Source organism: Tachyglossus aculeatus, chromosome 4 (assembly GCF_015852505.1).
Source record: "Tachyglossus aculeatus isolate mTacAcu1 chromosome 4, mTacAcu1.pri, whole genome shotgun sequence".
NCBI classification, from domain to species: Eukaryota; Metazoa; Chordata; class Mammalia; order Monotremata; family Tachyglossidae; genus Tachyglossus; species Tachyglossus aculeatus.
The window spans coordinates 114,493,673-114,506,952 of record NC_052069.1 but is presented as its reverse complement, the minus strand read 5'-3'; the positions used below and the strand labels follow the sequence as shown (position 1 = coordinate 114,506,952).

At 49.3% G+C, this 13,280-nt stretch overlaps 1 protein-coding gene across 1 annotated transcript in view; it reads left to right on the top strand.

The window, feature by feature from the left end:
- ASS1 (argininosuccinate synthase 1) overlaps positions 1-13,280 on the top strand; it is a 99,059-nt gene that overhangs the window by 34,301 nt on the left and 51,478 nt on the right. Inside the window, exons 6-7 of the mRNA XM_038745109.1 lie at positions 4,786-4,842; positions 9,355-9,429. Coding sequence (XP_038601037.1) covers positions 4,786-4,842; positions 9,355-9,429 — 132 coding nt within the window. The remainder of the gene's footprint in view (positions 1-4,785; positions 4,843-9,354; positions 9,430-13,280) is intronic.

The window sequence follows — 13,280 nt, the reverse complement described above, 5'->3', positions numbered from 1 at the left end:
GTACGGTGCTTTGCAAACAACAAGCGCTCAATAAATAGGATTGAATGAGTGAATGAAAACAGTAAAATGGCTGGGGGATTGGATGAGGTTCCCCACTGCCCAGGTCCCTAGACCCTTTGAGAAGGAACACCTTCATCCTGGTCTCTACTTCAAAACCAAAGTGACCATTTGAATCTCTCAATATGTAATAATAATAACGTTTGGTAGGCATTTACCAGATGCCAAGTATTGTGCTAAGTGCTGGGGTACAGTATAATCAGTCCCTGTCTCACATGGGGTTCACAGTCAAATCGGAGGGAGAACAGGTATTGCAGTTGAGGGAACAGAGGCACAGAGAATTTAAGTGACTTGCCCAGGGTCCTACAGCAGACAGGTGGGAGAGCCAAGATTAGAAACCAGATCCTCTGGCCCAGGCCTGTGCTTTATCCACTAGGTCACTCTGTAGTCCTGAGGATTTCTCAGAGAGTGAAACCCCTCACTTCGGACCAATCAGTTGTATATATTGAGTATTTATTGTATGCAGAGCACTGTACTAAGCACAACAGAGTTGGTAGACACATTCCCTGCTCACAGCAAGCTTACAGTCAAAGGACAAGCTTCCAGCTCCTTCCCACTCCAAAGCCTTGATGGAGAAGGGCTCTGTGGGGATATCGGGGGTTCTTATCAAACCTCCTAGATCAGTTAGATGGTGACTGTTCATGAACTGCTGCGAGCCATCAGCTCTTAGTCATAGAATCTGAGCCCTGGTGACGCTGCACTTGGCATTTATTACCCAGCAGTAACACTTAGAAGGTATTTACTCTCTCTTTAGCACTGAAGCATTTATGTCTGCTCTATTGATTTTTGACCTCTCTAGTTGTAAATATTTAAGTTTTCCTCCCCCTTAGTCTAACACCTTGTGGAAAGGGGATGTGTCACTTTGTTATTCTGAACTTCCTGTGTGCCAAGTGGACATTCATTAAACTCTACAGGCTCCTGGAAAATTAGTTTTAAAACAAAACGAAAGCCACTTCACCATATTTTTCCATCCTGTCTTCCTTCTGGGAGAAAGCCAGGATTCTTCAACGTGAACCCAGTTCGGATTTGCTCCTCATGGGGAAAGAGGGGGCAGACACTAGTCACGTTAAGAGATGGGGATCTTTCCAGCCCAGGCAGGGCCCGGTGCGGCCCCGGGCGGCCCTAGAATGGAGAGGTGGCACTGGACCGGCCCATGTCATCAAAGGCTCCTAACTCGCCTCATAACTCAAAGCGATAAAGGATCTGAAGCCCGGATTATGGAATCGCCTGACAGAACACCTGTGAAAATAACATGTTATTCACCTTGTAGCCATGTCGTCCCCGGGTGGTTTTCACAGTAGGCAAATCGCCCCTCTGTTATTTCCAGAGTGGATATGTCACCCTAAGTGGACGTACTTGACAGGGAAAGAGCAGTTAGGAGAACGGGGCCATTTTCTCCTTGGTAGCTAGATGAAGGGAGATTTTATTTCCCCCGCCCCCCCAACCGAAGCACCGCAGAACAGCTTCTGAAGAAGGACACTGGAGGGTTGGAAGGCTGAAGTGACAGGGTCGGTTTCAAGATCACTCAGTACCCTCAAGATGGTCGCTCAAATGGAAAAGGGGGCTTTTGGAGTCTGGCTCCTGACTCCTGAGCTGCCCTGTTCCCCATCTTGCTTTTGGTAGAGAAAGCACAACCAGCCAGGGAGACTCATTCAGTGCTTTTCAGTGGGCAGGGGGTGCTCAGGTACCCCTGACCCGCTGCCCAGAGTGTTGAGCTTTCTGCTCGGGACACTTTGAAGGGGGAAAAGAAGAGTCTCCCTCCTCTGTCCCCCAGTAATAATAATAATAATAGTAATAATGATGGCATTTATTAAGTGCTTACTATGTGCAACGCACTGTTCTAAGAGCTGGGGAGGTTTCAAAGTGATCAGGTTGTCCCACGGAGGGCTCACAGTCTTAATCCCCATTTTACAGATGAGGTAACTGAGGCCCAGAGAAGTTAAGTGACTTGCCCAAAGTCACACAACTGTCAATTGGAAGAGCCAGGATTTGAACCCATGACTTCTGACTCCAAAGCCTATGCTCTTTCCACTGAGTCGCGCTGCTTCTCTGTCCTCCCAGTCATGGAGGAGAAGAGGTTGGAAGCCAGAGGATATTCTGCTTCTATCAATCAATCATATTTATTGAGCGCTTACTGTGTGCAGAGCACTAAGCATGTGGGAGAGTGCAAACGAGTTGGTGGACACATTACCTGCCCACAGTGAACTCACAGTTTAGAGAGGGAAACTGACATCAATATAAATTAATTATGTATATGCACATACGTGTTTTGGGGCTGAAGGAGTGGTGAGTAAAGGGAACAAATCAGGAGAATGCAGAAGGGAGTGGGAAAAGAGGCTTAGTCAGGGAAAGCCTCTTGGAGGAGACGAGCCTTTATTAAGGCTTTGAGGGGGAGAGAGTCATTGTCTTTCAGATATGAAGAGTTGCAGTGTTCACGACTAAAGGCCAAATGTTGGTGAGGGGTCAGTGGTGAGATAGATGAGACAGAGGTACAGAGAGTAAGTTGGCATTAGAGAAGCTAAATGAGTGGGCTGGGTTGTAGTTGGAGAGCAGCGAGATGAGGTGACGGGGGCAAGGTTATTGAGTACTTTAAAGCCGAAGGTAAGGAGTTTCTGTTTGATGCAGAGATGGATGGGCAACCACTGGAAGTTTTTGAAGATGGGGGTGACATGTCTTGAATGTGTTTGCTGAACAATGATCTGGACAACAGAATGAAATATGGACTGGCGCAGGGAGAGATGGGAGGCAGGGAGGTCAGCAAGGAGGCTGATACGGTACTCAAAGCGGGAGAGAATAAGTTTCACAAGCCCACAACCTTGGTGTCATCCTCGACTCTGCTCTCTTATTCACCCCTCACATCCAATCCGTCACCAAAACCTGCCGCTCTTACCTCCACAACAACACCAAGATCCGTCATTTCCTCTCCATCCAAACCGCTACCCTGCTGGTTCAATCTCTCATCCTATCCCGACTGGATTACTGCATCAGCCTCCTCACTGATCTCTCATCCTCCTGTCTCTCCCCACTTCAGTCTGTACTTCATGCTGCTGCCCGGATCATCTTTGTGCAGAAACGCTCTGGACATGTTACTCCCCTCCTCAAAAATCTCCAGTGGCTACCAGTCAACCTGCGCATCAGGCAAAAACTCCTCACTCTCGGCTTCAGGGCTCTCCATCACCTCGCCCCCTTCTACCTCACCTCCCTTCTTCCCTTCTACAGCCCAGCCCGCACCCTCCACTCCTCTGCCACTAACCTCCTCACTGTGCCTCGTTCTCGCCTGTCCTGCCGTCGAACCCCAGCCCACATCCTCCCCATGGCCTGGGATGCCCTCCCTCCGCACATCCGCCAAGCTAGCTCTCTTCCTCCCTTCAAGACCTTACTGAGAGCTCACTTCCTCCAAGAGGCCTTCCCAGACTAAGCTCCCACCTTCCTCTCCCCCTCCCCATCCCCCCGCCCTACCTCCTTTCTCTCCCCACAGCACCTGTATATATGTTTGTACAGATTTATTGCCCTATTTATTTTACTTGTACGTATTAACTATTCTATTTATTTTATTTTGTTAATGTGTTTTGTTTGATTGTCTGTCTCCCCCTTCAAGACTGTGAGCCCGCTGTTGGGTAGGGACCGTCTCTGTATGTTGCCAACTTGTACTTCCCAAGCGCTTTGTACAGTGCTCTGCACACAGTAAGCACTCAGTAAATACGACTGAAAGAATGAAAGAGCTTGGGTTAACACGGTAGCAGTTTGAGTGGAGAGGAAAGGGAGGATTTTAGTGATGTTGAGAACGATGAACTGACAGGATTTAGTGGTAGATTGAATGAGTGGGTTGAATGAGAGAGAGGAGTCCAGGATGACACCAAGTTTACGGGCTTGAGAGACAGGAACGATGGAGGTGCTGTCTACAGTGACGGAAAAATCAGGGTCAGCCGGCCCCTGGGAAGCTGTGGGGGCCGGTAAACTTTCAGGTGGCCCAGGAGCGATTGGTAAGGAACATTTAGATGGAAGGGCGGGCAGTCCCTTGTCGCTTCTTTCTTGCTCCATCCAGCCAGCCCCCGGGAGTCTGCCCCTGTGGGCCCCTCTGAGGTGGGCTGTGTCCAGGTGGGATCTAGGGGTGGTAGCCCCTCTTCCTGGTCCCAGGCTTGCTTTGTCTCTGCCTGTGACTTGTGCTGGTGGGGCTGAGGCATGGCTAGAAGCCAGTATTTGTCTTCTCGGGTAATTCTAAAACAGATGGGTGAGGGATTATGGAGAGGGGAGGTTAATTAGAGACAGATACATTGTTGTCTGGCCTGTCTGCCCACCCCCTCCCCCTTGAGCCCCCTGCTGTCACACTCTTTGGAGCTGGGGACATCGTAGGCCTCTTGTCCATCAGTGGATGGGGCAGGTGTGAGGAGATTTCTTTTGTAAAAAATAATAAGGAGAACACAAGCTGCCCTCAAGGCGGTTCCCTGCCTCACTGCCTGCTCGGGCTCTGTTTTCCTCCATTTGGACCGCCCCTTGATTCAGAGCTAATCTGGGCTCTGTTGCGCCCCAGCCAAAGGGGCCTCCAGGAAGGCTGCTAGAGGGCAGGCCAAACCCCAGAGCCCTCATGAGGGGGTGATGGGCTAAAGTGCCCATGAACTCACCCATGGTTCAGCCGTCCGAGCAGGGCCCCTCAGTGAGAAGATGTAGGTGGGCCATGGCGGCTCCTCACACCTGGTTCCCCCTCACCGTCTTTCTGCTCTCTTCCAGGGGAATGACCAGATCCGGTTTGAGCTCACCTGTTATGCCCTGGCGCCTCAGATTAAGGTGAGACCACCGTACCGCGCACCCAGCCCCATTAGTCACCTGCCCAAAGCACGATGAGACAGAGGAGCAGCATGGCCTAGTGGAAAGAGGCCAGGCTTGGGGATCAGAGTTCCTGGGTTCTGATCCCTGCTCGGCCACTTGCCTGCTGTGTGAACCTGGGTAAGTGATTTAACTTTTCTGTGCCTCAGTTTCCTCATCTGTAAAATGGGGATTAAATGCCTGTTTTTCTTCTTAGTTAGACTGTGAACTCCAGGTGGGACTGCGTCCAACCTGATGATCTTATATCTACACCACATAATAAGCCCTTAACAAGTACCACAGTTGTATGAGAAGCAGCGTGGCTCAGTGGAAAGAGCTCGGGCTTTGGAGTCAGAGGTCATGGGTTCAAATCCTGGCTCTGCCAATTGTCAGCTGTGTGACTTTGGGCAAGTCACTTCACTTCTCTGTGCCTCAGCTACCTCATCTGTAAAATGGGGATTAAGACTGTGAGCCCTCTGTGGGACAACCTGATCACGTTGTAAAATCCCCAGTGCTTAGAATAGTGCTTTGCACATAGTAAGAGCTTAATAAATGCCATCATTATTATTATTATTATCAATTATTATTGCTGAGTAGCAACAGGGTCAGTCTTAGGTAATCCCGCCTAGTCTAGCTTATTCCAAAGTCCTTCTCCATGCAGCAAATGCCCCATTGCTAGAGGTTGTAGAGCTGTGGGGTTGGTCTGTGGTTGGGAATGTCTGCCAGGCAGGGAGTTTGGCTGTTCCCTGGGATGACCCAAAGGTCACCACTTGGGCCTTTAGCTCCTTATTCTTGTGCCACCTGAGGGGAGAGGCCACTGTGCCTCCTTTCTCCCATTCTCTTTCCCCAGGAGTCTTCCCAGCAGACCCACCCTCCGCAACCAAATCACATGGCCTGAGTTCTAGCTCACCAATGTTGTTTCAGTGACTGGGGGGCCCGGGAACCTCGTGATCCCGGACCGGGAGCTCCCATGACTGGGTGCCATTGCTTCCCCTTCTCTGGCTGAGATTTGGACCACGAGGTGGACTGGCCACCCACTGGCCTGACCACCCGCTCCGTTGGGTGCATTTGAAATGGAAAGATAGTCTTGCACAAAGCTACTCTCGCTGTTTCCATTTTCCTTGTCCTTCCCCATTGTACCCAGAATCGCGGGCCCGTGGATCCACCCCCCAGAAGGAATTTTATCCTAGCCTGTTCCCTGATCATCTCCCCTGATCATCTTGGTAGGGGGCGACCATTGAGGAAAGATAAAGCCCCTGTCTGTTTCTGGAGCTCTGGATCCCAGCAGATGGACACCCTGTGCTCGGAGGGCAGTACTTACATTCAGGCAGCAGCCAGGAGTGTCCTTAGAGGCAGAACGCCCTTTCTCCCCTCGCCGGGGGTGGAGGAGGGGCTGGGGAGAATCTAATTGGTACTGGAAATTTATTATTATTATTATTTTTTAATGCTGACATGAATGACTTTTTTTTTAACAAGCCAGCAGCTGTTAGGGGTGTGCTGGGCTTTTGAGGAGGGGCGGAGGGAGGCGGTAATGATCTTTAATGACCTATTTTTACCCCAAACACCGTGCTGCTGAGAAACAAACAGTAACAAGGCAGCCTTGTGGAGTGGTTGGTGGGATAATGGCCTCTTTTTCCACAAGCACGTTCTCCCTCTTGTTAGACTCCGTGGCAGCTTGGGGGGGTCTCAGGTTACTCAGCTTTTGTTTGGGGAGATTTAACCTCAGGGGATGTGGGGGAAAAGGGGGGCCTAGATGCTGGGCCTGGGGATCTGGGAGAGGGTCTTGGCAAGACCCCCCTTCTGGGGCCTATTCGCCCAGCGCTCTGGGTGAGAAATCAGTGCTGGCCAGGACTCGCGGTGGCTTTCCATCTCTGCCGGAAGCTCGTAGCTGCTGCTTCTGCTTCTGACAGCCTAAACCAGCTGTGGGCAGAGGGCTTGGCTAGGGGAAAGTCTATTTCCAGGGCCAAAGACCCTGTCAGGCAGCCGGATCAATTGTGCCATGAGGTGCCTCCTCTCCAGCAGGGCTGGTAGTCTGGATTCAGCCTTTGGTAGCCTACAGGACCTGGCCCATGGGAAAGGGTTGGTTTGGAGTCAATCTGTGGAGATCCCTGGCTGGTCCCCAATTTCCCCATCTCCTGGCAGGGGAGGAGGAGGGAAAGAGAAAGCTCATTTCTTTGCTTCTTTTACTTTCTCTTTTTTACCTCAAACTCAGTGGCTGGGCCTGTCTTTGGGTCCGACCGGACTCTCAGCTGGTATCATCTGGTGGTGGAATGAGTGATGAGCTTTTTTTTTTCTAATGGTATTTGTTAAGCACTTACCATGTGCCAGGTGCTGTAAGGGACCTCAGTCTAGACCCTCAGATTCCAGCAACCTGGAACCAGCAACCCGGGCCACCTCCTGGCCTTTGTCACCGTAGAAGCCGGCCAAGGTCAAAGCCCAAGTTGATTGAAAAGAGGAGAAGCAGGGGCTGAACTGGCCCAGTGGATTCCAGCCCCCCGTGATAACTCCAGGACAGTCATGCCCAGGGCCCTCTGGATCTCCCTGAAAGGAAGATCTATTAATAATAATAATAATAATAATGGCATTTATTAAGCGCTTACTATGTGCAAAGCACTGTTCTAAGCACTGCGGAGGTTACAAGGTGATCAGGTTGTCCCACAGGGGGCTCACCGTCTTAATCCCCATTTTACAGGTGAGGTAACTGAGGCACGGAGAAGTGAAGTGACTTGCCCAAAGTCACACAACTGACAATTTGCGGAGCCAGGATTTGAACCCGTGACCTGTGACTCCAAAGCCCATGCTCTTTCCACTGAGCCACGCTGCTCCTCTGCTTCTCTATTGAGAAACAAGCTGAAGAAGTCTCTTTCTTCTTTGACTAGAGTATTTCATTTTTTGTTTTTTACCATTTTTTTATGGTATTTTTGAAGTGTTTACTATATGTCAAGTTCTGTACTAAGCGTTGGGGCAGATACAAGTGAATCAGGTAGGACACAGTTTACATGGGACTCACAGTCGAAGAAGGAGGGAGGAGGATTTAATCCCCGTTTTACAGTTGAAACTGAGGCACAGGGAAGTGAATTACCTTGCCCAAGGTCACACAGCACACATGTGTCAGGCTCAGGATTAGAGCCCAGGTGATGTTGATGATGGTATTTGTTAAGCACTTGCTATGTGCCAAGCACTGTTCTAAGCACTGGGGTAGATACAAGGTAATCAGATTGTCCCACATAGGGCTCACAGTCTTAATCCTCATTTTACAGATAAGGTAACTGAGGCACAGAGAAGTTAAGTGGCTTGCCCAAGATCACACAGCAGACAAGTGGCAGAGCCGGGATTTGAACCCACATTCTCTGACTCCCAAGCCTGTGCTCTTCCCACTAAGGCACGTTGCTTCTTGCCATCCTCCCTAGCAGACTACACAGGGAGGAGAGACTCTGAGCCTAGGGAGGTAAAGGAGGCCCCTTCTTTAGCTCTTAGCCCAGAATCACCACCCAGTGTCTCTCAGCCCTTGTTTGGGCCAAAGGGCCTCCTTTGGATTCCCCCCACACCCTTTTCGGATCCAGCAAGCCATGAACCCCGGCCTCCCCACAAAGGGCCAATTTCCACGAACTTGTTGCATGACAGATGTTTTCTTCCCCATCTCAACCCACCAGGCTTGTTGCCTTCCCAATGGTGACTCTAAAAGCCACTGGCGGGACCTCCTGTGGCCCATCCATCATCCAGAATGTCTCCCCCTAGGACTCCAGTTTAGTGGGTTATAATAATAATAATAATAATGGCATTTATTCGATGCTTACTATGTGCAAGGTACTGTTCTAAGCACTGAGGAGGTTACAAGGTGATCAGGTTGTCCCATGTGGGGCTCACAGTCTTCATCCCCATTTTATAGATGAGGTAACTGAGGCACAGAGAAGTGAAGTGACTTGCCCAAAGTTACACACTGACTAGTGGCGGAGGCGGGATTGGAACCCATGACCTCAAACACCCAACCCCGTGTTATTTCCACTGAGCTACGCTGCTTCTCAGATTATCAGACTAGCTCTCCAGCCTGGCTTCCCCCTAGCTGGGGGCAGGGACTCTGTTATGTTGTACTCTCCCAAATGCCAGTAATAATAATAATAATAATAATAATAATAATGGTGCTTGCTAATCTCTTATTGGGTGCCAAGCACTAAAGTTCACCCTGAAATTACTAAGTACTGGGGTAGGTACCAAGTTAATCAGATCGGACCCAGTCCCTCCCTATCCCACATGGGACTCACAGTCTTAACCCCCATTTTTCAGATGAGGTAACTGAGACCCAGAGAACTGAAGTGACTTTCCCAAGGTCACACAGCAGACATGTGGCGGAGCCAGGATTAGAACCCAGGTCCTTCTGATTCCCAGGCCCGTACTCTACGCACTAAGCCACACTGCTTCTCAGTACATCCAATAAGGGCTCTATTGCATACCCCTGACTGACTGATGGATGATCAATCTCCTGCTCTGCTCTAGGTTATCGCCCCTTGGAGGCTGCCAGAGTTTTACAACCGATTCAAAGGACGCAACGATCTGATGGAGTATGCCAAGGTACCGTACCCTCGCCGTTGACCTTGCCTTTGACCTCCAGCTCTCGTTCCTCTCTCCCTGCTTCAGGCTCCCCCCCAGTCCTTCGCCACAGCTTGTCCCCCCAACCGAGACAGGCAGGGCAGGGAGCCGTTCTCAACCAGTCCGTCTCGCTGCCGATGACCCATCTCCGTTGGGTCTCTCCCGCCGGGAAAGCCGTGGAGTGGTGCTCCACGTGGAGTGGAGTGGCGTTCTCTGACCCACCGGACTCCAACTCCCGCTCATTGGGGAATAGCCTGCGACCCTCCCCACCACCCCTGGAGCTCTTTCTCCTGCTGGGCCAGCCCCGCAAATGTGCTTTTAATCGGCCCCGCTATTTGTCTTGATTCTGCCTTTCAATGGGCCTCGAAGCCAAAGGGTGCACCGGCTTTATTTAGTATAATCTTGCTCTCGTTACTGTGGAAATGACTGTACCCCGCTCTGCGTGCCATTTCCGCGGTGTCATTCGGGGTGCCAGTCGCTCTCTGAAAAGGGCCATAATTACCTGGATGTTAATTGTCAGCCACTTTTCTAAGGAAACAGGTACCGGCTCAATGGCCCTATGGCAGACAAAAGCAAGTACATTTTCCCTTTTGTCGTCCCTTTCCTTTTGAAGTACAAGTTGCAATAAAACATATTAGAAGTTTTGCATCAGGATCCTTAGCCGCACTCCAGGGTACCTTTCTTTTGAGCGACTTCATGGCAGTGCTTGACAACCAGGCTCAATCAATCAGAGAGGAAAAAAGCAACTCTGTGCATACACCAGAAAATTGCTTCAGTTTTTAAATAGCAGTCGTCAGGGCTGGCTGTGTAATATCCATACAGCCAAGGTGCTGAGTCGGAAGAGGGGGGGAACGGGACGGGGGGGTGGGAGAGGGGAAGGCGACGGAGGGAGAGAAGCACTGGATGTCACTACAGCTTCGGCTCTGCCGCCGTCAGCATCCTATTAAAACCCGGAGAGCCGTGAGCCGAGGATCGGCTCAGCCATCTGTTGTTTTATTATTAAGAGGGGAGTTTACAAGAGCAATCCCATATGTTGCCAAACAAATTGTCAGAGAGCAGAGTTATTAAGAGTGCCGGGTTTTTTTATGAAATGGAAAATGGAGCACGTGCTTTCTTTGAAAAATGACAACAAAAAAACCCATCTTGGGGCCCTGGGGTGGATTGGAGGAAGGGCCCCATGGAGAGTCACTTCTGGCCTGGGCATCCGTGCTCACTTTAGGTAAAATAATAATAATAATAATGGCATTTATTAAGCGCTTACTATGTGCAAAGCACTGTTCTAAGCACTGGGGAGGTTACAGGGTGATCAGGTTGTCCCACGTGGGGCTCACAGTCTTAACCCCCATTTTACAGATGAGGAAACTGAGGCCCAGAGAAGTGAAGTGACTTGCCCAGCGTCACACAGCTGACAATTGGTGGAGCTGGGATTTGAACCCATGACCTCTGACTCCCAAGCCCGGGCTCTTTCCACTGAGCCATGCTGCTTCTCTAAGATAAAAGGCTTTTCTGATTCTCATGGAGACTCAGGGAAGAATGTGGTGTTCTTCCTCCCCTGCTTTGGGTGGTTACTCTAGAGTGGGTTTCAGACACTGAGGTTTTTCGTTTATGTCTGAAAGGCAGGTGGAGCGAGCTCACTTCAGTGGTAAGAACAGGATGAAAATATAATACTTTCCAGTAAGTTGGAAAAGTACATCAGAGGCCATAAGAATTAAAAGAGAAGTTAATTGAACATTTCCTGGCAAGTTGAGCTGTAGCTGGGTCGAGGGAGCAGGACTGTCCCGAAGTCCTCGACCAAACAAAATGCAGACAACAAAAAAAATTCTGCAATGAAGAGAGAGCGGTGCTTTAATCACCCCCTCCGTTCTGATGTCAGAGTCCATATTTTATAAATCTAAACCTGCTAGGTGAAACTTGGAAAAGAAAATGTTGGATCCTCACCATCCCCTAAATCTAAAGCGTCCCAGATAAAATTAGTCTTTACTTATGCTGTCGCGTCATCTCCGACCCATAGCGACTCCATGGACACATCTCTCCCAGAACGTCCCACCTCCATCTGCAGTCGTTCTGGTAGTGAATCCATAGAGTTTTCTTGGTGAAAATACAGAAGTGGTTTACTCTTGCCTTCTTCCACACGTAAAATTACCCACTGAATAAAATCCTTCCACACTAGAAAACGATAATGATATTAATGGTGAGAAAAATTGGGGGAGTTTAAAAAGCATCCAGAACCTTGAGTGCAAACCATGAGGGTAGGTTTGAGGAGTGACGTTTTTAAAATAAACTGTTCCCATTTGATTAGAAAAACAAAACTATTTTAAGACTTTGCATTTACTCTTTCCTTCCCGAGAGTCTGCTGGGCACAGTCCTCTCGGTCTCTCCCTCCGGCCTTATTTTGCAGTGGAACAGATTGGTTATTTAGGGATTTAAGGGGTTTTGAGGGGAGATTCATTCATTCAATTGTATTTGCTGGCGCTTACTGTGTGCAGAGCACTGTACTAAGCGCTTGGGAAGTACAAGTTGGCAACATATAGAGACGGTAAGGTGGTCATTTTTCCTGTTTTATACCAGACAGGCCGGTTTTCAGTTAGTGTCGATCAGTTGTATTTATTAAGTGTATTGTTACACGTTAAAAAGAAAAACAAATGTGAGTGTTGGGGAAGACCAGAGTAGCATCAGTGACCCCCTAGGGTGGGAGCGAGCTTAGCTTTCTGCTCCGGAGCCTCAAAGCTGTGAAAGACAAGAAGAGGCAGAATGCACTCTCCCCTTGGGGTTAAGGAGGCCCAGGGTTGACACCAAGGCAGCAGTCACAGGGTGGGCACCAAATTTTCCCTTCATTTAATGGAAACAGTCCAGAAGATTCATTCTTTTAACAGATTGTACTAGAGGCAGATCACTCATTTTTGTGAGCTGCAAAATCTTTTGCCTTTATTGACCAGCATGGTATTTAAATAAATGGCATTTAAAATAAAATTAAAACCAGTTCAAAAAACATCACTTAAAATGTTCTTCTGAACTATCAGATGCAGAAGTGCTAGCTTCCCTCTCTGCCTGGAAACATCAGGTGAAAGTAAGGGACCAGCTGGCCGTGATACTGCCTCTGCCTGCAGAAAGAGTTTTGAGAAAGTAAAGGAAGCCCAGAATTGATGTGAATTAGATCGGAGGTGAAAATTGCCGTCTGAATAGTCCCTAACAGGCGGTAATGGCCCCAGAGAAGGTAAAAATGGCTTTCTGAAACTGGGATTTTCAATGCCTCCCAGAACCAGGGGGGTTTAGTCAGGGAAGGACTCTTGAAGGAGATGTGCCTTTGGGATAAGACTATGAAAGGCAGGGGAGAATTTGAGGAGGGAGGGCATTCCAGGCCAGAGGCAGGACATGGGCGAGGGGTTGGCGGTGAGATAGATGAGGTGAGTACAGTGAGAAGGTTAGTAAAATCAGGCTGGACACAGTCCACATAGGGCTCACAGTCCTGATTCCCATTTACAAATGAAGTAACTGAGGCACAGAGAAGTTAAGTGACTTTCTCAGGCTCACCCAGCAGATACGTGATGGCAGAGCCAGGATCAGAACCCAGGGACTCTGAGTCCCAGGCCTATCCTCTCCGCTAGGCCATGCTGCTTCTCAGATGATTCCTTCTCGGAGTATCCAATCCCAAAATAAAGTGCAGAAGAAAAATTCTTCCTATTTGGGAAGGTGTTTTAAGAGAGCACAGGCGGGAAATGGTAGTTGGTTAGAGAAAGAGAAACTTATTAGTGTGGGAATCTTTCTGAGCAGAGGCCAAAGGGAATGTCCCCTGAGGCCTGCAATAATATTGTTAGTAAATAGCATGAGATTAG